Genomic DNA, 23,556 nt, shown 5'->3' on the forward strand with positions numbered 1-23,556 from the left:
GGGGTCCGGGGGGGGAGTCCCATTGGGGTGCCAGCGCCTCAGCACCCTGCCGGGTCAGCTGGCGGGCTGCCCACTGGGCGTCCCCCCTCCTGGTGGTTGCGGGTGAGCACCCATGGGTGCTCCCGGGGATGCTTCTGTTCGTATTCCTACAGGGGGGCTGTGCCGGGGGGGGGGTCTCCCACCACTGTGGGGTGTCCCTTGGGTGCTGGGACCCCACTGGGTGCTGGGGTCGGCAGGGAGAGCCGCACGGCCCGCCGCGTGGCCTGGGGGCTCCGTACCCTGCTGGGGGCATTTTGGGGTCCCCAAACTTTTTGGGGAAGGGGGCTCGGAGCCAGGCAGGGCTAAGGGGTGGAATAGGGGGGACCCCACGTTACATGGGGCAGCCTGATGGGGGGGGGAATGGGGAGGCAAAAGGGGGGGGGGGGCGCAGGCGGCGGGCGCGGGAGCAGCCGTGGGCAGGGATGCGCGCGAGACAAAGCCGCGCTGGCGGCGGGGAGCGGCGGCAGGCAGCTCGTTACCGCTTAATATCGTGATTGATGAGCGCCAAAATAGGCTCGTGCGGCAAGCTGGGAACCAGCGGCACGTTCCGGGCGGCGATTTCGGGGGTGTCGGGCCCCCGGCGAGCGGAGCTGGAGGGGAGCGGCAGGGGGGCCGGGACCCCAAAAGGCGACGTCGTCGCCCCCGGCCCGATAGCGTTTTCCCCCGTGGGATCAATAAAGCAATCAGCCCCGGCCCAGGCGGCCGCACGCTCGGCCTGGGGACACGATGGGGGCTTGGGGACGTGGTGGTTTGGCCACCAGGCCGCGTTTTTGGGGGGGGGGGGTAGCTGAGCCCCCCGGGGTGCCGAGCGGGGCCGCGGCGGAGCCGGAGCTGCCGGTGCCCAGCTCCCGGTGACTCATCCCGGAGCAGGCGGCCGTGAGCGGAATGGAAACGGCCGCCCCGGCGCCTCCTTCCCTCGCCCCATTAATTTTCCCCCAAGATGCAGCACGGGAGAAAAATAAACACCCGGAGATGCCGGGCGGGGGGGGGGGGGGGGGAAGGAGAAACGTGACTTGAACCAGAGCCCCGGGGGCAGGAGGGCAGAGGGGAAACTGAGGCACGGGGCCAGCCCCAGCTGCTGGAGGCGCAAGAAGCAGCGGCATCGATTCTCGCTGATAAACCCTGGCGGCCCCTCTCCCCTCCCCTGCCCGGCTGGATGGGCTCCCCGAGGCCCCAGACCCCCCCCAGACCCCCCCCAAACCCCCCCATCGGGTCCTGCCCGAGGTTTGACAAGGGGCTGGATCCCCACCCTAGGGTGCTGGGTCCCCCCCCCCGAGGGCACCCAGGTCCCCACGAGCCGGACGCAGCCACTGGGGGGGTAAAAGCGTTTAATGAAGGAGGGGACGGGGCCGAGGGGACAACGTGGGGACGGGGACAGCGGAGGAGGAGCGAGGCAGCCAGGACCAGGTTGGTGCAAGGGGGACGGGGGTGGTTTGGGGGATTTGGGGTGGTTTGGGGGGGCCTGGGGTGGGGTTGGGGGATTTGGGGTGGTTGGGGGGGAGCGGGGTGGCTTGAGGGGACTGGGGTGGTTTGGGGGGATCGGGGGAGTTTGGGGGGATCGGGGTGGTTTGAAGGGATTGGGGTGGTTTGGGGGAATCGGGGTGGTTTGAAGGGATCGGGGTGGTTTTGGGGGATCGGGGGAGTTTGGGGGGATTGGGGTGGTTTGGGGGGATCGGGGTGGTTTTGGGGGGATCGGGGGAGTTTGGGGGGACAGGACCGCGGCGCAGGGCCGGGGTCAGTGTGAGGGGACCCTGCTGAGCAGATTCTCCCTGCACACCTCGCGGTAGGCGTTGCGGAGCAGGACGTAGGGGAAGCAGGTCTCCAGCATGTCCACCGTCAGGAAGGACGATTCCGCCACGATCTGGTGGGGGGGGGGGGGGGCGAGGGACACGGCGTCAGCAGCCGCCCCCCCCCCGCCGTGCCTCAGTTTCCCCTCGTGCCCCCCCCCACGAGCTGGGGGCAGCGCTGGGTGCTCCCTCCCCAGATGCCTCCCTGCCCGAGCTCCGGCTTGAACCATTTGCATTTAAATTGCTTTGCGGCGAGGGCGCTCGCTCCCTGAATACCAATGGGGGGGGGGGGACAGGGGGGGCGGTGGGTGCGTGGCCCCCACCCCGCCAGCCCTGCGGCTCCCCGGGGAGGGCATCAGAGCTGGATCCGGCCCCCTGGGCCTGGACAGAGCTGGGCGAAGGCTGAGCACCAGGGGGGCTGGAGCAGCCTGGGCACAGCAGGAGCTCGGCAGAGCAGGGATACAACCCGTAGCCCCGCCCCGGGACCCCCAGAGGCCCCCCCCCGGGACCCTCCAGAACTCACCAGATGCATGAGCAGGCAGACGGAGTCACGGTTCCTGGCGCGCAGCTTGTCCGTCTCCTGGCCCAGCTGCAGGAGGCTCACGGAGGCCAGCTGAGGGACGGATCCTGCTCAGCGCCGGGGCTGTGCCGACCCCCCCAAGGTGGTGCCCACCCCCGTCCGGGGACGTCTGCGGTCCCGTCTCCGGTCCCCGGCCGCGCTCACCAGCAGGAACTCCTTGAGGTGGGTCTCGATGTTCTTGTTGTGGACGGTGAAGAGCGCGGCCGACACGTGGATGATGGCCTTGGCCAGGCAGTGGATGTTGTTGTTGTAGCCTGGGGACACGGGGGGGTTGGGGACAGCGCGGGGGCTGTGCTTGGGGGGCCCCAAAGCCGGTGACATCGGGGTCCCGCTGTCCCCGCTGACCTTCAACTGCAGCTAGGGGGTGTAAATGACCCGGGGGGTCCCTGCACTCGTAGGGAGGGTGGGGGGTCAGGGCGCTGTGCGGTCAGGGGCGGTGGGACACAGCCAGGGCTGGGGACACAGGGACAGGGCTGGGGACACAGGGACACGGCCGGGGACACAGGGACACGGCCGGGGTGGAGGTGAGGGGCACGGCCATGCCTCACCGTCCGTCTCCGTGTTGTAGATGGATGCCGGGTCGGAGGCCAGCAAGGGCAGGGACACTGCCACGAAGACCAGCAGCAGGCAGGCGACCTTGTAGTCCTCCTCCGAGGACGAGCCATCTGCCAGGGAGGGAGGGGACATTAGCCAGGGGACCCAGGAGGACCTCGGGGACAGCCCCCCCGGGACCCCCCAGGCCCTGCGGTACCCGTCTTGCTGCCGGCGAGGACATTGACCAGCGCAGGGTCGATCTCGCAGGGGATCCCCGCGGCTGAGGCCAGCTCGAAGATGCTCAGGGTGACCTGGGAGGCCACAAAGGCTCAGGGCTCGAGTGACACAACACCGTGTAACGTCGCCGAGTGCCACACGAGCCAGCCCCACGTGGGGACGGCTGCCCGAAGCACGGGTGGCACCACGCTGTCCCCGCCCCACCTCCGTGCCCACCTGGATGTCGGTGTCGGGGGTGACCACGTCCGTCAGACACTCAATGGGGCCCATCAGGAAGGGGCAGTGGTGGGAGAAGACCTGCGGGGAGACACCGGTGAAGGAGCACCAGGGGGGAAAAAAGCCCGGGGGGGGGCTCGTGCTGACCCTGGGGGGGGGCGCCCACCTCCCGCAGGCCCTGCTGCGCCATGGCGCGGAAGCTCAGGATCTCGCCGATGATGGTCATCCGCTTCAGGACGTTGTCGGCCGCTGCGGGAGGAGGAGAGGGCTCGGGAAGGATCCGTGCAGCGTGCATGCACGCAGACGAGCGTGCAAACGTGCCAAAAGGCCCGTGTGCGTGCCAGCCGCACGTCCCCGGCGCCCCCCCCAGACTCACAGGTCAGCCGGGGCAGCAGAGCTGCCATCTGCTCGGGCTTGCAGGAGCTGGAGCGCAGCTGGACCAGCGTGTCCATGTTCTCGTTGACCAGCTTCTGTCAGGGACACGGGGCCGCTGGCACCGGGGACACGCGCGGCCGTCCCGGTGCTTTCGGCCCCGCTCCACTCTCGGGAGCTAGCGCGAGGGATTGGGGTGGTCCCCGAGGGTGGCCCTGCCTGCCCTGACGCGCTGCAGCACTCGGCACCGGCACCCTCGTCCTGGTCCTGGCACCTGGTCCCAGCACCCCGACCCTGGTCCCGGCACCCCGACCCTGGCCCCGGCACCCCGACCCTGCTCCTGGCACCTCAAACCTGGCCCTGGCACCTCAGCCCTGGCCCCAGAACCCCAAACCTGGTCCTGACACCCCAAACCTGGTCCCGGCACCCCAAACCTGGCACCCGGCACCCCAAACTTGGCCCCGGCACCTCAAACCTGGTTCTGGCACCGCAAACCTGGCCCCAGCACCCCAAACCTGGCCCCGGCACCTCATCCTTACCTTCAGCTCGGTGACCTGGGAGCTGACGTGCCACATGAGGTTGTCGCTCAGGAACTTCATGCCGTAGGGCCCGATGAGCTCGGCCAGCGCCCGCATCTCTGCGGGGACGAGGACAAGGGCGGGGACGTCAGCAGGGGACACAGAGGGGATGGCTCCCCGGCGGCGTCCCCGCGTCCTCCCCGCGGCGTCCTCGCGTCCTCCCCGCGTCCCTCACCCGAGACGTCGGAGAACTCGGCGGCGCTGAAGGACGGCTCGCCCTCGCGGGGCACCGTGGTGAAGGCCTGCAGGGCGGGGGCCAGCACGATGGCCCCCATGCTGGCCTGGCGCAGCAGGGCCTCCAGGTACCTGCGGACATCAAACCGCTGACCCCGCGGGGCCGCGTCCCCCCCGGGGAGGGGACGTGGGGGTGGGGGGGGGTTGGACACCCCGCGTTTTCGGGCGCTGGCACCCACCAGTTGGTGTAGATGGTGGTGAGGGTCTGCTCGCCGGCGGCGTCGCGGGGCTGCGTCTGCTGCAGGAGGACGCTGCGGATGATGCGCCCCGTGTCCAGGCCCACCAAGTGCGCCAGCGACTGGATGAAGGTCACGTAGGCGCCCAGCCCCACCAGCACCTCCGAGGGACGGGCCACCTCCTGCGTGGCCTGGCTGTAGCCCGCCATGGCCACGACGGCCCTGAAGGGGACGGGACGGGGCTGGCCACGGATCCGTGGGCAAACGGCCCCCCGGCAGCAGCGGGGGGACCCGGCCCCGCTGCGCCGCGCGGCCCCGCGGCCCCGTCCCTACTTGGTGAAGCGCGTCTCCAGGTGGCTGCTGAGGTACTCGGCCGGCGTCACCGTGTGCTCGAAGACGGTGAAGTTGGGCACGTGGTTGAGGCTCAGGGACAGCTCGGCCAGCGTCAGGTGCAGCTTGTCCATGCTGGGGGCGGGGGCAGCGCACGCTGGCAGCCACCCCGCGGCCCCGTAGGGTCGTGGGGACGGCCCCGTGACCACGCCATGCCCGTCGGGGCACGGCCACGTCACACCAAGCCCACCCCCAAGGTCTGGTGCCCACGGCGGTGTTCCCGTGGCCCTGTGCTGCCCCCCAGGGCCGTGCCCGCCCCCCCCCCCAGCCCTCCTCTCACTTGGTGGTCAGGGTCCGGTCCTTCCTCTGGCTCTCGGCCCCCGGCTTGTCCCGCTCGGGCTCCCCCTTCTTGGCCGGGTGTTTTAGGGTCTTCTTGTTGCGGGCCTTGCTGACGGTGGAGGCGCAGTGCTTGGGAAGCAGCTGGTGGGAACAAGGGGTTAGGGTTAAAACGGGGGCCTCTAGGATCACAGCCCCCAGCCCCCGAGGCTGAATCGGGGACACAGCCTGCCAGCTCTGCTCCCCACGGCCTCTCCCATCCCGAGGCCGTGGAGAACATCGAGAGCAAAGAGGCCAAAGACACCCCAAAAGCTACAGAGGTCCTGGAGACCCCAAAAGCCACGGAGAGCTCGGAGGCGCTGGGGGCCTGCCCCTCACTGCTTGAGAGAGCCCAGCGCAGAGCCCCGAGGATGATGAAGGGAGCGGAGCATTAAGGGAGGGGAGGCTGAGGGAGCTGGGGCTCTGAGGCTTGGAGGAGAGGAGGCTGAGGGGCGACCTCGTTAACGTTTATAATTATGGGAAGGGCGAGCGGCAGGAGGACGGGGCCAGGCTCTGCTCGGTGACACCCAGCGACAGGACGGGGGGCAGCGGGTGCAAGCTGGGACGCGGGAGGTTCCGCTTCAAAACGAGCCCAAACTTGGGCACGGGGAGGGCGGCAGAGCACGGAACAGGCTGCCCGGGGGGCTGTGGGGTCTCCTTCTCTGCAGTCACCCCAAACCCGCCCGGAGGCGTTCCTGTGTGACCCGATCCGGGTGTCCCTGCTCCGGCAGGGGGACCGGGCCGGGTGATCTTTCAGAGTCCCTTCCAGCCCCTGATATTCAGGGGTTCTGAGCTCCCCACCTGCTCGCTGAGGTTGTGGTGCTCGGCGCAGGCGTCCATGATGCAGCCGCTGGCCTGCCGGGCCATCTCCTCCAGGAACTTGTTGCACAGCCCCAGCGCCACGGCCTGGAGCTGGGGGTACTGCGGAGGGAGAGCGACGTGACGGCCACGAGGCGGCCACGACGCCCCGCAGCCGTGTGGCACGGGGCCGGGGCTGCCCCGAGGCCATGGCCCCAACTGTCCCCAACTGCCAGCGTCCCCCACCCACGTGCCACGGTGCCTCTGTCCCCCCACATCCCCCCCCCGGGCTGCAGAACCCACCTCCTCGGGGCACATGGGGTGGACGCAGCGGGAGAAGTGGCTGCAAAGCAGAGGGAAGGCGATGCTGTAGCGCAGCATCGAGGGCTCCTCCATGGTCGCCACAAACATTTTCTCCATGATGCGAGGGTAGAAACTGCAGGGGGGTGAGCAGAGGGGCGAGACAGAGGGGCAGGACGTGTTTCAGAGGGTCTGTTGGTCTTGTCTCCCCTCTTCCCTTTTCTCTCCTCTTTCCTTTTCTCTCCTCTTTCCTTTTTCCTTTTTCTCTCCTCTTCCCTTTTCTCCTTTTCTCCCCTCTTTCCTTTTCCCCTTTTCTCCCCTTTTTCCTTTTCCCCTTTTCTCCCCTTTTTCCTTTTCCCCTTTTTCCTTTTCCCCTTTTCTCTCCTCTCTCCTTTTCCCCTTTTCTCCCCTTTTTCCTTTTCCCCTTTTCTCTCCTCTTTCCCTTTCCCCTTTTCTCCCCTCTTTCCTTTTTCCTTTTTCTCTCCTCTCTCCTTTTCCCTTTTTCTCTCCTCTCTCCTTGTCCCCTTTTCTCCTCTCTTTCCTTTTCTCTCCTCTTTCCTTTCTCCTTTCCTCTCCTCTTTCCTTTTTCCTTTTCTTCCCTCTTTCCTTTTCTCTCCTCTTTCCTTTTCTCTCCTCTTTCCTTTTCTCTCCTCTTTCCTTTTCTCTCCTCTTTCCTCTCTTCCTTTTCTCTCCCCTTCTCTTTCCTTTTCTTTCCTTTCTCTTTTCCCTCCCCTTCCCTTCCAGGAGGAGAAAACCCCCATCCTATGCCACACGTGCGCTGTCCCTGTCCCCATATCCGTGTGTATGCCCCCCGAGCCTGTCACCTAACCCTGCCCAGCCTCTCCTAGAGCTGACACATCACCCACGGCCACCTCCACCCCTTCCCACACCCGTCACCCCGCTGCGTGCTTGGCTCAGCACCTGGCTAGGGGCCCCCCCAGCCTGGCCGACCCCAACGCCTCTGGGGAAACTGAGGCACGACGGGCACTGCTGCTCACCACAGGTCCGAGAGGTCGGAGGCCTCGGCCAGCAGCTCCTCCAGGGAGTCGAGCAGCTTGGTGTGGAAGACGACGAGGTTCATGACGCGGCCCACGTCGGGGTTGGTGGCCAGCGGCAGCGAGGCCTTGGCCACGCTGGTGTAGGCCTGCGGGGGGACAGGGGGCTCAGGGGGACGGCAGGGCAGAGGGGACCGCTGGGAGGGGGACGGGGACAGTGGTTGGGATGGCAGTGGGGACAGCAAGGGACTGGGAGACGAAGGAAATAGGGACGGGGACTGGGAGGTGAAGGAAATAGGGACGGGGACTGGGACGTGAAGGAAAAAGGGACGGGGACTGGGCGGTGAAGGACACAGGGATGGGGACTGGAAGGTGAAGGAAATAGGGACGGGGACTGGGAGGTGAAGGAAATAGGGACGGGGACTGGGAGGTGAAGGACACAGGGACGGGGACTGGGAGGTGAAGGACACAGGGACGGGGACTGGGAGGTGAAGGGCACAGGGACGGGGACTGGGAGGTGAAGGGCACAGGGACAGGGACTGGGAGGTGAAGGAAATAGGGACAGGGACTGGGATGGGGAAAGAGGAGAGGGATTGGCGCAGGGAACGAGGACAGGGACGGGGACAGGGACAGAGCCAAGGACAAGGACAGCACCTGCAGCCGGAACCAGTCCAGGCGGAGCGGAGTGAAATCGAACTGCTCCTTGTCATCGACTGCGGGGAGAGAGAAACGTGGGCAGACGTGGGGAAGGGCCCCGGGGGGGGGGGGGCAGGAGGGGCTGAGCCTCGGGCTGGGGGTGCTGATGGGGAGGTGCTGAGCCAGGGAGCGCTGGGTGCCAGCTTGGGGTGGCGGCACCCACCCCGTGGGACCCCCAGGAGCTCCTGTGTCCCCACTGCCCCCCCTGAGCCTGCGCCTGGGTGCCCAACACAGCGCCAGGATTGCTGCTGGGCTGCAGGACAGGAGGACATCGGTCCCCAGGCCGTGTCCCCAGGTCCCCAGGATGTGTCCCCAGGTCCCCAGGCCGTGTCCCCAGGTCCCCAGGCCGTGCCACAGGGACGTGGTCCCTACCTCCCTTGACTGAGAGAGCCGAGAGGGAGCTGACGAAGGACGACAGGATGATGGATTCCTCCTCAGGGCACACGGAGAGGTTCTGTGGGGACGGGGACGGGATCGGGGACAGCCACAGGGGACAGGGCCAGCCCCAAGAGGGGACACGATCAGCCCCCAGCAGCCAGCCCGGGGCATCGCCCGCCCGCCCCGCGGTACCTGAATGATCTCGCTCAGCACCAGGGCGTCGAAGCGGGCCAGGTACTGCACGTGGTAGCGCTGCAGCACCCCAACCTGCCGCCGCACCAGGCTCCGCAGCTGCTCCATGAGGAAGAGCATCTCCGCGATGTGGCTGCCGCCGGGGCCACCCGTCAGAGCGGGGACAAAAAGCCCCAAAACATCCCCCTCCCCCCCAAAAAAAGGGCAGCCAAGCCCCGCCACAGGGGCACGACGGTCCACCGCCGCCCGCGGCCACCCCGAAACCGTGCTCACCTGTCAGTGAAATCCTCAGGGGTTTTGGTCTTGGTGACGTGCTCAGCATGCCGCACCAGCCAGCTCACCTCGTCCCGGCAGAAGGAGAGCGCCATGAAGACGAAGAGAGCCTGGGCAGGGCAGGGCTTAGAGGGCACGGGGCACCGGCACGGACCCCACACAGACCCCACAGGCGGCTTTCCCCCCGCCCCCCGCCGATGCAGAGCCCTGGCACCCCCCCCCAAACACACCCTGCTGCCCCAAACCCGCAGCCAACCCTCCCGTCGCCCCCCCTGCCTGGGGCTGCCCCCGCTGCCCCGTAACCTCCCCGCCCCGGCACCCCCCTTGCCCCACCGCGTGCCCCGTTAACCCCAACCCCACGGGCAGTATTCCCACCCCCCCTCGGCCCCCACGTTGCTGCCGTTTCCCCCCCCCAGTGCTCACCTTGGGTCCCAGCAGCCCGGGCTGATCCTCCAGCAGCGCCTCGAGCTCCCGCACGGCCCCGCGCAGGTACGCCCGCCGGCCCCGGTGCAGGGGTCCGCTGCGGGGGGGGGGGTCAGGATGAGGGTCAGGGCCACCCCAATACCCCTCCAGCCACCCTGTCCCCCCCCCAGGGACATCCCAGGCACCGTGTGGCAAAGGTGGGAACGATGTAAATCAAACTGGGGGGAACCCTGACCACCCCCCGGGTGCTGGCACCTCCCCACGCCCCCCTGGAGCCACTGGGACATCAGAGCCTCGTGGGGTGGGGACCCCTCGATCCCTTTAAAGCTTTGGGACCCCCTGGGACCCTCCCCAGCCCCCCAAGGTCCCCACAGAGCCCCCTGACCTTTGAGCCACGGCATGTTCCTTGCACTCCTTGAGATCGGCCACCCGCTTCCCGTAGCTGCGAGGGGGGACACGGCCGGGCAGTGCCACGCATGGGACACCCCAAAGATCCCACAGAGCACCCCCGTGCACCCAGCATCTGGCACCCAGCATCACCCCCAGCACCCAAACCCCCACCCATACACCCAGCTTCTGGCACCCAGCATCACCCCCAGCACCCAAACCCCCCCGTACACCCCGCTTCTGGCACCCAGCATCAGACCCAGCACCCAAACCCCCCCGTACACCCCGCTTCTGGCACCCAGCATCAGACCCAGCACCCAAACCCCCCCGTACACCCAGCTTCTGGCACCCAGCATCACCCCCAGCACCCAACCGCCCCCCATACACCCAGTTTCTGGCACCCAGCATCACCCCCAGCACCCAAACCCCCCCCATACACCCAGTTTCTGGCACCCAGCATCACCCCCAGCACCCAACCCCCCCCCCCATACACCCAGTTTCTGGCACCCAGCATCACCCCCAGCACCCAACCCCCCCCCCATACACCCAGTTTCTGGCACCCACCGCCACCCCCAGCACCCAAACCCCCCCCGTACACCCAGCTTCTGGCACCCAGCATCACCCCCAGCACCCAACCCCCCCCCCATACACCCAGTTTCTGGCACCCACCGCCACCCCCAGCACCCAAACCCCCCCCGTGCACCCAGCTTCTGGCACCCAGCATCACCCCCAGCACCCAAACCCCCCCCGTACACCCAGTTTCTGGCACCCACCGGCACCCCGAGCCCCCGGCAGAGCCCCCAGCCCCCGGCAGAGCCCCCAGCCCGCAGCCCCCAGCCCCGCCGTTACCCCTTGAGGCTGCCGAGCAGCTCCTCGGTGACCTTGTGGACCTGCAGGACCTCGTCGCGGAGGAGGGTGAGGTAGAGCGAGCCCTGCAGCGCCAGTCGCCACAGCTCCAGGCACTGCGGGGACATCCCCAGGGCCCCCGGGCACACCAGGAACCCCACTGGGGGCACGGCCGTCAGGCGGGGGGGGGCGGGCGCCGGGCACCGCGACACCCCCCCGCCCCGCGGGGCTCCCCACGAGGACTCACTCAGGATCCAGCGCTCCATCACCTCCAGGGACAGGTACTCGCAGGCCATCTGGGGACGGAGGCGTCGCGGCGTCACCGCTCGCGGCCCTCCCGCGCCCTCTCCGGGGTGACGGGCATCCCCCCCTCACCCCCCCACCCCACCGGGCACGGCGGCACTCACGGTGTCGGAGCTGGCGGGGCTCAGCATGGCCCCGGCGGTGCTGAGCAGGCTGAGGAGCTGGTCGCTGCGCCACTGCTCGGCCCCCTGGTTCCTCCGGGCGAAGAGGAAATGGAGGGACAGGAGGGCGCTGGTGACAGCCTGGGGGACAAAGGGGGGACAGCACAGGGGTGGCCCGGGGTCCGACGTGGCCCCGCCGGCTCCCAGGACCCTCGGGAGCTCCCGGCCCACCTTGGTGTGCGGCCCAAATTCCTCCGTCAGCTTCTTGAGGGGGTGCTCGTACTCCAGCAGCATCTGGCCCAGGCGGGCAAAGCTGGGGTCGCTGCGGGGACAGGGCGGTGGGGACAGCCCTCGCGGGGACGGCTCGTGGGGACGAGTCCCTGGGGACAGCCCCCGAAGGGGGACGGTCCCCGAGGACAGCCCCCGAAGGGCTTTGGGGCCAGCCGACCCACCTGGCGCCGTGGCTCATCTCGTGGGCGCAGTGGTACATGCCGACGAGCGCCCGGCGGTCCTCGGTGCGGGCCAGCAGCAGGACGAGGGACACGTAGGTGACAACCAGGTCCAGGTAGCCCTTGGTGAAGTCGTAGTTGACGTGCTGGGGACGGCGGCGAAGCCGTGAGCTGCGGCCACCCCCATCACCCCCCCCGGAGCACTTTGGGCACCCCAAATCCCCCCGGGGACCCCCTCCCCGGTGCCCTACTCACGATGTCGAAGAAGCACTGGTTGGCGTCGATGGTGTTCAGCAGCTCGTAGACGTGGTCCTGGCAGGGACAAGGAGCCACGTCACCGCTGTCCCCAACCCCCCCAGACCGAGAGGCCAGCGCTGCCCCCCCGGCACCAAGCTCACCCTGAACTCCAGGACGTCCACGAAGGAGTGGTAGAAGGGCCCCAGCGCGCGCACGATGTCCCCCTTGTCCTTGTGCACCGGCCCCAGGTGTTGCTGCGAGGGACAGCGCGGGTGACACGGCGGGGGTGACACACCGGGGACACCCCGGGCGGGATGACACGGGGCAGAGGTGACACGGGGAGGGGGACGGAGGGGAAGCCAGGTGGCGACGGCACGAGGTGGGGTGACACCCAGGCAAGGGTGATGTCGGGAGGGTGGAAGGGAGGTGCTGCGTGGCACGAGGCCACCCAGGAGGGGTGTGACGCGGGGCTGGGGACAGAGGGGACATCGCGGCCCCTCACCGTGCTGCTCCGCACGTCCAGGTTAGGGAACTTCTTGTTGATGAACTTGACGCAGGGCTCCATGGCCTTGTCGCTGAGGAAGTTCGGCCGCGTCTTGGGGTCGGAGCAGGTCTGCGGGGACCCCCTGACAAAGTCAGAGCCCCCAGAACCCCTCTCCTGGGGTCACACCCCACAAGACTCCCCCCCCACGGCCCCCGATCCTTCACCCCCCACCCCAAACTCGACCTTTTTGATGTTGTAGATGCGGACGAGGACGCCCCGGCCCCGGTCGTTGAGGATGGTCAGCTTCTCGGCAAACTTGTTCTGGTACACGGAGGGCAGCGACATGGCGGCGGCGTGCTGGGGGGGCCACCCCGCGTCCCCCCTCGTCCCCGATCCGCCCCGCGGCCGCGGCACCGACTTCCCCTTCCTGGGCTTCCTGGGCTGGGGCCGCCAGCACGTGATGGTGACGGGTGACGGCGACGCGGCGTGACGTGACATGCAACGCCGGCCCTGGCCCCGTAACGACTCCAGCCACGGCCCTATACCACCGCCCAGGGCCACATAATAGCACCCGGGGCTCTATAACGCCTTGCGAGCCCAATGTGACAGAGTCCGAAGCCCTAACACACCACCCAGGGCCCATATTACGCTGACCAGGACCATATAACACCACTGGATCCACGTAATAACACCCAGGGCCTGTGTAACACCTCGCAAAGCCCACGTCACCTTGTTCAGGGCCCTATACCACCATCCAGGGCCCATATTACAGTGTCCAGACCCATCTAACACCCCTAGGTCCACATAACACCACAAAGGGCCCATATAACAACCTCTAGGGCCCACAGAATACCATGCAGGACCCATATAATGCCCCTCAGGACCCATGTAACACCCTTGGGGACCCACATAACACCCCCCAGGGCCCATATAACACTCCCTGGGTCCATATAACACCCCCCAGGACCCATACAACACCCCCCAGGGCCCACATAACACCTCCCAGGGCCCATATAACAAACCCTAGCTCCACGTAACACTGTGTAGGGCCCATATAACACCCCCAAGTCCATATAACACCATGCAGGACCCATACGACACCCCCCAGGGCCCATATAGCACCTCCCAGGTGCATATAACATCACGTAGGGCCCACATAACACCCCTCAGGGCCCATACAACACCTCCCAGGTCCATGCAACACCCCTCAGGGCCCATATAGCACCTCCCAGGTGCATATAAGACCACATAGGGCCCACGTAACACCCCTCAGGGCCCATACAACACCTCCCAGGTCCATATAACACCACGTAGGGCCCATGGAACACCCCCAGGTCCATGTAACACCCCCAGAGCCCACACACCACCTCACGCATCCCCCCGGGCGCTATAACACCTCCCGGGACCCCCCTCAAAACAACCCCGCGGCGAAACCCAGGCCGCGTTGCCATGGCGACGCCATTAGGCCGCGTTGCCACGGCGACGCCCTCGGGCTTCGGCGGAAGCTAGGCCGCGTTGCCATGGCGACGCGTCAGGCCGCGGCGGAAGCCAGGCCGCGTTGCCACGGCGACGGGGCCACGGCCGGCGAGGCGCCGTTAGGCCGCGGCGGGAGCCAGGCCGCGGTGCCGTTGCGACGCGGGGAGGGCCGGGGCCGGTTCGCGTCCGGTGCGAGGAGCTCGGGGCCGGGGCCGCCGGTGGGGACCCGGCCATGGAGGAGGACACGCCGGATCCCCAGGCCCTCGTGCAGTGCCCCTACGACAAGAGCCACCGGGTGCGGGTGGCGTGGCTGCCCTACCACCTCGTCAAGTGCGAGCGGGTGAGCGGGGGGGGCTGGGGGGCGGCACGGGGCTCCTCATCCTCATCTTCATCATCCTCCTAATCTTCCTCCTCCTCCTCCTCACCTTCCTCCCCCCCCCCGTCCCGCAGAACAACCCGCAGGTCGCCCGCCAGCTGGCCATCTGCCCCTTCAACGCCCGCCACAGGGTGCCGCACGCCGAGCTGCAGAGACACCTCGCCTCCTGCCCCGACCGCCGCCCGATGGACGTCCCCCTAGGTACGCAGCCCCCCCCCCCGTTACACAGCCCCCCTCCCGTTACACGGCCCCCCTCCCGCCCCAATCGCCCCCCTTATCCTGCAGAGGCGCCCATGAAGCCCAGCGCCGACGGAAAAAGCCCCGAGGCCCCCGCGGCGTGGCAGAGCCCCCCCTGCCAGGAGGACTGGGACGCAGGTGAGTATCCCCAGAGCCCGCCGGCGTCCCCCCGGCGTCCCCCCAAAGCTGCCACGTCCCCTTTGTGTGTCCCCCCCCCAAAAAAAAAACAGAGCTGGAAGGGCTGGAAGACGCCCCCCCGTTTATCTTCAAAGTCACGACGGGCGAGCTGCGCCTCCCGAGCGACAGGTAGGGGACGTGTCCCCCCACCCCCCCACCCCGGGGTGCACCCCTCGGGGTGCTCCCCGCCCTGACACCCCGCTCTTTCCCCCCCCCCCCCCCCCTCCAGGCGCGCCCCAGCAGCACCCCAGCGCCGGACCCGAGGCACGGTGCCCCGCCCCGGCGCGGAGCTGGACTTCGAGGGCCCGAGGATGGCGGCGGGGGGGCCGGGGCAGCGTTCGTCAGCAGCCCCCCTGGGGCGGGGGCACCGCTGGGCACGGGGGGGGCAGTGACCGCTGGGGAAATAGTGATAGCGAGAGGTTTGAAATATATGTTTGAAATAACGCCGCCTGCGAGTGTGCCTGTTGTCGGGGCGGGGGGGGGGCCCTGTGGCGTTGTGAGGGGAGGGGGGCGTCGCGAGGGGGGGGGGCGTCAGGGGAATTGGGGCCGCCGCGGGGTGAGGACCACGAGGACGGGGACCAGGAGGGCCCCGTGCTGCGAGCACGCTGTCCTGCCCCCCCACCCCCCCCACGCTCCGTGCTGTGTCCCCTGCTTGTGGCACAGATGAAATTTTTTTGGGGGGGGGGGGGGGCGCAGCAGCAGCCCCCCGAGCGCTGCGGGGTCTGTCGGTGTCACCACACCCTCGGTTTGTCCCCATGAGCCCAGGGCCAGCTGTATCCCGCTGCTGCCCCCCAAAATCGTCCCCCCCGCCCCCTCGTTTGCAATGCCTGTGTCCTGCCCCCCCCCAGTGTGTCCCCAGGCCCCCACTGCCCCCCCCGGCCCCGTCCCCAAGGTCCCCTCCCCTTAACTCATCCTTGGACGGCGACAGCTCAGAAGAGGACGGCTGAAACCGCCCCCCCGTGACCCAAAACGGCTCCAAGTAACCCCAAAACCCGCCTCACGCCCCCTCCCCCGACACGCTGGGGGCTGCTTCCCGCCCCCCTGTGCACCAAATCCCCCCTATTTCACCCCAAAAACCACCAAAGGAGCCTCCCTAGCCTGGCGCCAGCGGGCACTGCCCAGATTTTGGGCCCGGGGGGGGGGGATTTTATTTAATTTCAGCGCCTCTTGCACAACCCAGGCCGCGTCCCTGGGGCTCGCAGGATTTCCCCACCCGGCGGGGGGGGGGGGGGGGGGGGCAGCCGGGGGGAGCCTCGCCAGCCCCCGCCCCGGGCGGCCCTCCAAAAAATTGTGTCACCCTGTGCCCCCCCCACCCCCCCGCGGGCACACGGACCCGTCACACCCACCCCGTGCTCAACCCCAGCGCCGGGACCGAGGGATCCCCGCGATCCTCTTCCCCCTCCCTGATTCCTTCGTTTCTGAATTCCTTCATTTATTAATTAATCCCTTAATTTCTTAATTAATTCCTTAATTCGTTAATTTCTCAATTCCTTCATTTCTTAATTAATTCCTTAATTTCTTGATTCCTTAATTTCTTGATTCCTTAGTTTCTTAATTAATTCCTTAATTTCTCAATTCCTTAGTTTTTTAATTCCTTACTTTCTTAATTAATTCCTTAATTTCATAATTAATTCCTTAATTTCTCAATCCCTTAGTTTTTTAATTCCTTAATTTCTTGATTAATTCCTTAATTTCTCAATCCCTTAGTTTTTTAATTCCTTAATTTCTTGATTCCTTAATTTCTTGATTCCTTAGTTTTTTAATTCCTTAATTTCTTAATTAATTCCTTAATTTCTTAATTAATTCCTTAATTTCTCAATTCCTTAGTTTTTTAATTCCTTGATTTCTTAATTAATTCCTTAATTTCTTAATTAATTCCTTAATTTCTCAATTCCTGAGTTTAATTCCTTAATTTCTTAATTAATTCCTTAATTTCTCAATCCCTTAGTTTTTTAATTCCTTAATTTCTTAATTAATTCCTTAATTTCTCAATCCCTTAGTTTTTTAATTCCTTAATTTCTTAATTAATTCCTTAATTTCATAATTAATTCCTTAATTTCTCAATCCCTTAGTTTTTTAATTCCTTAATTTCTTGATTAATTCCTTAATTTCTCAATCCCTTAGTTTTTTAATTCCTTAATTTCTTGATTCCTTAATTTCTTGATTCCTTAGTTTTTTAATTCCTTAATTTCTTAATTAATTCCTTAATTTCTTAATTAATTCCTTAATTTCTCAATTCCTTAGTTTTTTAATTCCTTGATTTCTTAATTAATTCCTTAATTTCTTAATTAATTCCTTAATTTCTCAATTCCTGAGTTTAATTCCTTAATTTCTTAATTAATTCCTTAATTTCTCAATCCCTTAGTTTTTTAATTCCTTAATTTCTTAATTAATTCCTTAATTTCTCAATCCCTGAGTTTTTTAATTCCTTGATTTCTTAATTAATTCCTTAATTTCTTAATTAATTCCTTAATTTCTCAATCCCTTAGTTTTTTAATTCCTTGATTTCTTAATTAATTCCTTAATTTCTTAATTAATTCCTTAATTTCTCAATCCCTTAATTTCTTCCCTTCCCTCCCCCCCCTTTTTTTACTTTTCCTTCCCGCAGGATATTTCCGAGCCCTTCGGGGGGGGACCCCAGGGAGCCCCGGCGGCGCCGGGAGGTGAGGAGGGCTCGCCGACGAGGCGGATTTGGGGCAGTACGTGTGGAAACGGGGAATTTGTGTGTCACGCTGGCTCCCGGCCGCCCCCGGCACGCCGCAAGCAGCGGCGGGGACCCCGCGGGGCTCGGTTTGGGGGGAAATCCTGCTTTTTTTTTCTTTTTTTCTTTTTTTGCAGCGGTTCACAGAGAGGTCAGGTAGAGATCCTGCGCCTTGCGGCTGGCTTTGGGGGGGAAGCGTGCAGGAGGGGGTCACGCCCGTCCCCGCTGGCCGGGCAGAGGAGGAGCGATCTGCTGCTGCAATTAATTCCTCGCTTGCCAGGGCCGGAGCCGCAGCTGCGGAGCGCTTTCCGCGCACATCTGGCAGGAGCCGCACATCCTGGGCTCGGCCCATCTGGGAGACTCCTTTCCTCCCTCCATCGCCTATCCAGAGCCGGGATGCTCGGAGGCGCTGCTTCCTCCCCTCTCCTCGCCAGGATTTAACCTACCTTTGCCCGAAGCCGCCTTTTTTTTTCTTTTTTTTTTCCCCCAGGGCCGTGTTCGAACCCCCCTTGCCCGACTTCATCAGCGGGGTTAACCCCCCAGCACCTCCCCGTGCAGAACCAGGACTCCCTCCTGAGTTTTTCCCAGCTTTTTTTGTTCTTTTTTTTTACCCCCGCATCCTCCCCGGCCGCGAAGCTGATCCTTTTTTTTTTTTTTTTTCCTCGCCGGACAGAGCGGAAACATTTCCAGCGGGAAGCCCGCAGGTGGGAAGCCGGCCCCCGATCCCTCCCCGCCCCGCAAGGGTTAAGGAGGAATTTCTCGGGCTTTTTTTTATTTTTTTTTTTGTGCCTCGCTTGTTTTAAAGCCTCTGACTGGTTCGGCTTTGCCTGACATCTCTCCCCTGTGGTTTCCAGAGCAGTTTCATGTGTGCTCTGAGCCGTGCCAATAACGGCGTTGCAACACTTGCCGGGAGTTTTGCTCCGAGGGTGGATCCAGCCGGGTAGGTTCAAGGGCCGGGTTATTTTTGTCAGGGGTGGCGAACGACGGGCGTTTTTCCCCGTTTTCCACCTTTTCGGCCTTGTTTTCTCTCGCTGGAAGCGGTTGGGGACCCTGGCCGTCCGCTGGAAGGGCCGAGGGTGGGCGAACTGCAGCCCCCGACACGCTGCGAGCAGCAGGGCCGGGCGCCGCCAACACCTCCCCGGGGGGCAGCAGGCACCCCAAAAACACCTCCGTGAGGCGCACCAGGCACCAAAAACACCTCCACGGGGCGCACCAGGCACCCCAAACACCTCCATGGGGCACACCGGGTGCTCCAGCGCCTCCCTGGGGTGCAGCGGGCCCCCCAAACACCTCCCTGGGATGCACCAGGCACCCCAAACACCTCCACGGGGCGCACTGGGCACCAAAAACACCTCCACGGGGTGCACCAGGCATCCCAAACACCTCCACGGGACACACCAGGCACCCCAAACACCTCCGTAGGGTGCACCAGGCACCAAAAACACCTCCACAGGGTGCACTGGGTGCACCAAACACCTCCCCGGGGTGCAGCAGGCTCTCCAGACCCCAGGCACAGCAGGTTCTGGGGGTGCCTCTCCCCAAACTTTTGTTTGCCGGACCCCTCAACAAACCCCAAACTCCCCCCGCCACGGGGGGGCCGTTCCCCCCCTCGGAGCACGCTTTGGCTGCAGCTCCGCTTCCAGAGGTGAGCGAGCCAGCTGGGCTGGGACGAAAACGGAAGCTCGAGCTTAACCTTTCCGCTTTTACACCCCGCAGCGCAACGACGGCGAAGCAGACACGTGTCCGGCGTCGGATCAGCGCCGGTTTCCTTCCGCGCGCGCAGGGAGCGCTCCCGGAGCTCCTCGGCTGCCGCTGCTGGCAGGGCCGTCGCAGCGTCGGATTTTCCCTTCGCCTGGGCCGCGGCCAACGAGGGCACGAGGAGGTAGGGAGGGAGGGAGGGAGGGAGAGCGGCCGGGATTTTGGGCTGCGCCCGGAGGAACGTCGCTGCCTGCTCCTGGCACAGAGACGGGGGCTCTGCGGCTCCCATCTGGCGGCGGGGTTGCTCCGGGGCACGAAAAGCCGTTGGAAAGCTGACGGAAAGGTGTTTGCGGGGCGCTGCTGCCTGATGGAAAGCCCTTCATGGGGTGCCGCTACCTGCCCGTCGTGGGCTGAGGAGGGGAAGGAGCTGCTGGGGTGGCGGGGACGGCTCCTGGGGGCATGCAGGGGATGTTCTCCTGCTCCGGGGCCCAGTATTTGACCAGCACGTGGGGGATTTAGGGGCCGGGCTGCAGCACCGGGCTGGGAAATGCAAATAAATGTCCCCCCCGTCGTGTTCCTGGCCGCCACCGTCAAGCAGCAAGCCCTGCCCTGACACCGCAGTGCTTCGGGGAGAGCGCAGCGGCCTCTCCGCGCTGTGTTCTGGGGAGGTTTTCTGCCCGCTCGGAGCTGCCCCCGGTGCTTTAACCGCTTCTCCCAGTTCTCCTCCACGCAGCGAGAAAACGCCACGAGCGCCCGGAGCGACGGAGGCAGCGTCCCGGCACGGCTCCCTGCAGTCCCCGCGCCCAGGGGAAGTCCACGGAGCCCCCTGCCCGGCGGGCGCCGGTGACGACGAGGAGACACGCGGATTTCAGTCCCCGCAGCTCCGCGCCGCCTGCGCGATACCCATTAAAAATTCCCCTCGCCTTAACTCAGCGCCGTCTCCCCACTGTGATTCACCGCCGGCCGGCCCAGCGAAGGCAGAGAGAGGCCGGCGGGGGTTCTGCTGGAGAGGGGGGGTGGGGGGGGGGTTGAAAAACATCCATCGTCAAACTGCTCCCGAAAGCAGCAGGAAGAGGAAGAGGGTGGCCGGCGGTTGCGGGCAAATGGCAGCGGCGAGGCCCCGGCCATAAAGCCGCCCCTCCTGCCCTCGCCGAGGGGCTGGGGGCGCTTTGAAGTCGCCGGGGTGGGAGCAGCGATGCTGACGCCTCCGAAAGCTGCTGCCCACGGGGGGGGGGGGCTGCAGGAGGAGCCCCCTTCTGCTCTGCTCGGCACCCAGGGAGGTGAGAAGCCCGGCCCCGGGGGGGGATTCCCTGCAGGAATCGCTCCCTGTGGAGCCCCTGGGGGAGTTTTGGCACCTCTGCTTTCATCTCCGCAGCCCGGGCGGGCTGGGAGGCCGCAGACGGTGGCGCAGAAGCGGAGGAGCCGGGTGTCGGGATCGCTCCCTGCCACCGGGCCGCTTCTCTACCTGTTGGACCCTCGCCCCTTCCAAAAGCGGGGCCGGGCGCTGCCGCGGCGGCCGCCAGCCCGCGGGGAGAAGCTTCCTTCCTCCTCCCCCAGCCAGGGCGTTCCCCAGCTCGTGTTTACAGCCTCGCGGGGAGAGCCGGAGAAATTCGGGTACCGAGCGGTGCCCGGCGAAGGGACGGGGCCCTGCCTCGAGGGACGGGGGCCCCAGGGGCACGGCCGCCCCACGGCGGGGCTTGGCCAGAGCTCCGCCGTCCGCCGCACCGCTTCTGCGGGGCGAGCGGGGCTCGTTAAAGCAGGAAATTGGGCGGAAAAACAACACATGCCCCGAAACAGCAGGGACGAGGACGACGAGGGCCGGCCAGCGTCTGTCGCCTGCCTGTGTCCCTTCCACGGCTCTAAAGCCCTTAAAAACGCCCCGTGGCCGCTTGGTGTTTAATCGAGGCCGCCAAGCGCGGTCCGGGGAGGATTGCGGGGTGCTTTGCGCAACGCCTGGGAGCTGGAAGGGGTCAAAAAGGGCAAAAAGGGGGGGGCCTGGCGCCTGGGGGAGGGGGCGGCTGGTCCCGAGCGTCCTGGGGACGCCCCACGCCGCAGGAGGAGCGGAGGCAGGGAGCGAAAATGGGGGGGAGCTCAAGGGGGTGGCTGGGAGCGCACACGTGTGTGTGCGTGCGCGTGGAGGAGGTGACGAGTGTGTGCGGGAGGGGCGGGGGGTGACGTGTCCCGAGGTCCTGCCCCGGGTGTGCTCACACAGGGCGCACACGCGCGTGCTCACAACTCCGCGTCCCCACGGTGCCCACGGCACGGCCGGGGGGGTCCCAGGCACACGCGTGTGTCGGTCACAGCAGTGCCACCAGGGCTGCACCCTGGGCGTGTCGGTGTCCGTGTCCATCCCCGTGTCCCTGCTGGCGTCCCTGCCCGTGTCCCCGTGCATCCCCGTGTCCCTGTCCGTGCCCGTCCCCATGCCCCTGCCCGTACCCACATCCATGTCCCTGTGCGTTCCCGTGTCCCTGCCCGTGTCCCCGTGCATTCCCGTGTCCTTCCCGGTGTCCCTGCCGATGCCCATGTCCCTCCCTGTGTCCGTGCCCGTTCCCGTGTCCCTGCCCGTGTCCATATCCATGTCCCTGCCCGTGTCCCTGTCCCTGTCCCTGCACATTCCCGTGTCCCTGCCTGTGTCCCTGCACATTCCCCTGTCCCTGCCCATGCCCATACCCGTGTCCCTGCCCGTGCCCATGTCCCTGCCCATGTCCCTGCACATTCCCATGTCCCTGCCTGCGTCCCTGCCCATGCCCGTGCCCATACCCGTGTCCCTGCCCGTGCCCGTGCCCGTGTCCCTCCACATTGCCGTGCCCCTGCCCGTGCCCCCCTCCCGCCCTCCCTCCACCCGTGCCTGCGCCCTCCGGGGCCCCTCCTGCCCCCCGCGGCGGCGGCGGCGGCCCCCCGTGCTGGCCGGGTGCCGGCTCCCCAACGCCTGCAGCCGCCAGCGCCTTTTTGGGAAGCAGCCGGCGCGGGGCTGCACCGCGCGGCACCGGGCCCCGCGCCAGCCCCGGGGAACGGCGCCAGCCCCCGCGCCCCCCACCCGGGGACACGGGCGCCCGCGTGCCCCCCCCCCGGTGTCACTTGCGTGTGCCAACCCCCTGCCCTATGTCCCTATGTCACCCCGTGCCCCCACCCCATTACCCATGGGGATGCCGCGCCGTGGCCACCCTCGTGCCCCCCCCCTCAATCACGGTCCCCCCCCCCTTGAGCCCGACGTGTGCTGGGTGCCCCAGACGGGGGGGGGGGGTTAAGGGGGGGTGCTGGGGGTGACGTGGCCCCGGCGCGGGCCCAGGCTATATAGGGGCTGACGGCGGCGGTGAGTCAGGCCCGGGGCCCCCCCCCCGCAGCACCCGCAGCCCCCCCCCGGCCCCGCAGTGACTCAGGGACGCCCTGGCCATACTTAGCCGGGGGCACCCGAGCCCTGACCCCGGTGCCGGCATCCCTGGGTGGGGCTGGGGGTGTCCCGGGGAGGGATGGGGGGGGGAAGGGGGGGCCAGGAGAGGGGTTGGGGGGGGGCATGGGGACTGGGGGGGGGGGCACGTGGCGGTGGGGAGCCACGAGGATGGCACCCGTGGGGTGTCCCAAAGATGGGGGACAGGGAGGTGGGGGGGCAATGGGGGGCCGTGGGGATGGGGGAGCTGGGAGTGGGGGATGTGGGGGTGGGGGACGTGGGGGTGGGGGACGTGGGGGTGGGGGACCTGGGGGTGGGGGGCCATGGGGCTGGCACCCATGGGTGCCCTCAGGATGGGGGCAACGGGGACGGCACTGGGGGGGGGGGGGGGGGGGGGCTCCAGGATCAGGCTCCTCCAGGCCAGAGCGTGGGGGAAACTGAGGCACGAGCGGGGCAGCCGGCACGGCCCTGGCACGGGGACACGGGGGGGGGGGGGGGAGCGTGCACAAGGGGGCACAAGCAGACGGTGCCAGGGCACACGCGTGTGCACGAGGGGGCAGAGGCCGGCGCGGGGCCGGGCGTGCGAGGCCGGGCGAGGGCAGGAAGGGCCCCGGCGCCAGCTCATTGTTCGCCACCCGCCTGTCACTTCCCCCCCTCCCCAGCCCGCGGAAACGTCCCCATTGTCCCCACTGTCCCCGCGGGCACCGTGCCCACGGGGGGCACGCACCCCCCCCCCGGTGCCCACCGGCGCGGGCGAGCTCCCACGCTTGGCACCCATGGGAGCAGCGCCCCTCGCACGGCGCCGCGTGGGGGACCCAGGCCCGATTCGGGGGGGTGACAGGAGGAGGGGACACCCCCCCCCCGTGTCCCCCCCGGAGCCCCCCACGTCCCCCCGACCCCAGCCCAGCTGTGGCGGGCGCCATTGCATCAGCGGCGCAGGAATGCGGCGGCCCCGCGGCAGGCGTGCGAGGCCCCGGCCCCCCTGCGCACGCCCACCCCTCCCGCCCCGGCCCCTCGCACGCCCGGGCACCCCCCTCGCACGGGAGGCCTTGGGGGGGGCTCGGGGGGACACCCCTTGCACGAGCCGGGGCGGGGGGGCGGGGGGGGCGAAAGGCACCGCTTGCACGCTCGGGCATGGCGGGCGTGCACCATTTGCACACGCGGGGGGGGAGGCGGAACGTGC

The 23,556-nt window shown here is 66.4% G+C and overlaps 3 protein-coding genes and 1 long non-coding RNA gene across 9 annotated transcripts; 2 read left to right on the top strand and 2 right to left on the bottom strand.

Annotated features, from left to right (window-relative positions):
• Positions 1-1,351: 1,351 nt before the first annotated feature.
• On the bottom strand, positions 1,352-13,708 carry NCKAP1L (NCK associated protein 1 like). 3 transcript variants are annotated; one of them, XM_080570511.1, is made up of 31 exons: positions 12,564-13,708; positions 12,339-12,449; positions 11,998-12,090; positions 11,855-11,911; positions 11,603-11,721; positions 11,382-11,472; positions 11,154-11,291; positions 10,994-11,042; positions 10,750-10,906; positions 9,899-9,955; positions 9,514-9,610; positions 9,091-9,200; positions 8,818-8,950; positions 8,620-8,701; positions 8,206-8,264; positions 7,555-7,700; positions 6,560-6,692; positions 6,260-6,379; positions 5,424-5,563; positions 5,087-5,218; positions 4,757-4,975; positions 4,519-4,649; positions 4,305-4,402; positions 3,770-3,863; positions 3,560-3,642; positions 3,394-3,474; positions 3,158-3,251; positions 2,955-3,071; positions 2,551-2,660; positions 2,350-2,439; positions 1,352-1,900 (listed from the first exon to the last, which is right to left on the bottom strand). In XM_080570511.1, the coding sequence occupies exons 1-31, from the start codon at positions 12,816-12,818 to the stop codon at positions 1,775-1,777; spliced, it is 3,522 nt and encodes a 1,173-aa protein (XP_080426637.1). In that variant the 5' UTR covers positions 12,819-13,708; the 3' UTR covers positions 1,352-1,774. The 3 variants fall into 3 exon arrangements, with proteins under 3 accessions (XP_080426637.1, XP_080426636.1, XP_080426638.1); XM_080570510.1 differs by having other exon boundaries at positions 11,603-11,745; XM_080570512.1 differs by lacking the exons at positions 1,352-1,900; positions 2,350-2,439; positions 2,551-2,660; ... (3 more) ...; positions 3,560-3,642; positions 3,770-3,863 and adding an exon at positions 3,887-4,199 and having other exon boundaries at positions 4,261-4,402; positions 11,603-11,745.
• Positions 13,709-13,872: 164 nt separating this feature from the next.
• Positions 13,873-15,029, top strand: GTSF1 (gametocyte specific factor 1). The gene is made up of 5 exons (XM_080570513.1): positions 13,873-14,136; positions 14,247-14,373; positions 14,458-14,547; positions 14,640-14,715; positions 14,816-15,029. The coding sequence occupies exons 1-5, from the start codon at positions 14,029-14,031 to the stop codon at positions 14,976-14,978; spliced, it is 564 nt and encodes a 187-aa protein (XP_080426639.1). The 5' UTR covers positions 13,873-14,028; the 3' UTR covers positions 14,979-15,029.
• A 1,871-nt stretch (positions 15,030-16,900) lies between these two features.
• Positions 16,901-19,918, top strand: LOC308183941. 4 transcript variants are annotated; one of them, XR_013942534.1, is made up of 5 exons: positions 16,901-17,249; positions 17,961-17,991; positions 18,093-18,227; positions 19,004-19,169; positions 19,704-19,918. It is a non-coding gene; the product is annotated as an uncharacterized lncRNA (long non-coding RNA). The 4 variants fall into 4 exon arrangements; XR_013942535.1 differs by having other exon boundaries at positions 16,903-17,249; positions 18,142-18,227; XR_013942536.1 differs by lacking the exon at positions 16,901-17,249 and having other exon boundaries at positions 17,256-17,991.
• A 95-nt stretch (positions 19,919-20,013) lies between these two features.
• Positions 20,014-22,045, bottom strand: LOC308183940 (uncharacterized protein). The gene is made up of 2 exons (XM_080570529.1): positions 21,700-22,045; positions 20,014-21,567 (listed from the first exon to the last, which is right to left on the bottom strand). The coding sequence occupies exons 1-2, from the start codon at positions 21,783-21,785 to the stop codon at positions 20,349-20,351; spliced, it is 1,305 nt and encodes a 434-aa protein (XP_080426655.1). The 5' UTR covers positions 21,786-22,045; the 3' UTR covers positions 20,014-20,348.
• Positions 22,046-23,556: the final 1,511 nt, after the last annotated feature.

Source organism: Anser brachyrhynchus (genome assembly GCF_964034855.1).
Source record: "Anser brachyrhynchus genome assembly, chromosome: 29".
NCBI classification, from domain to species: domain Eukaryota; kingdom Metazoa; phylum Chordata; class Aves; order Anseriformes; family Anatidae; genus Anser; species Anser brachyrhynchus.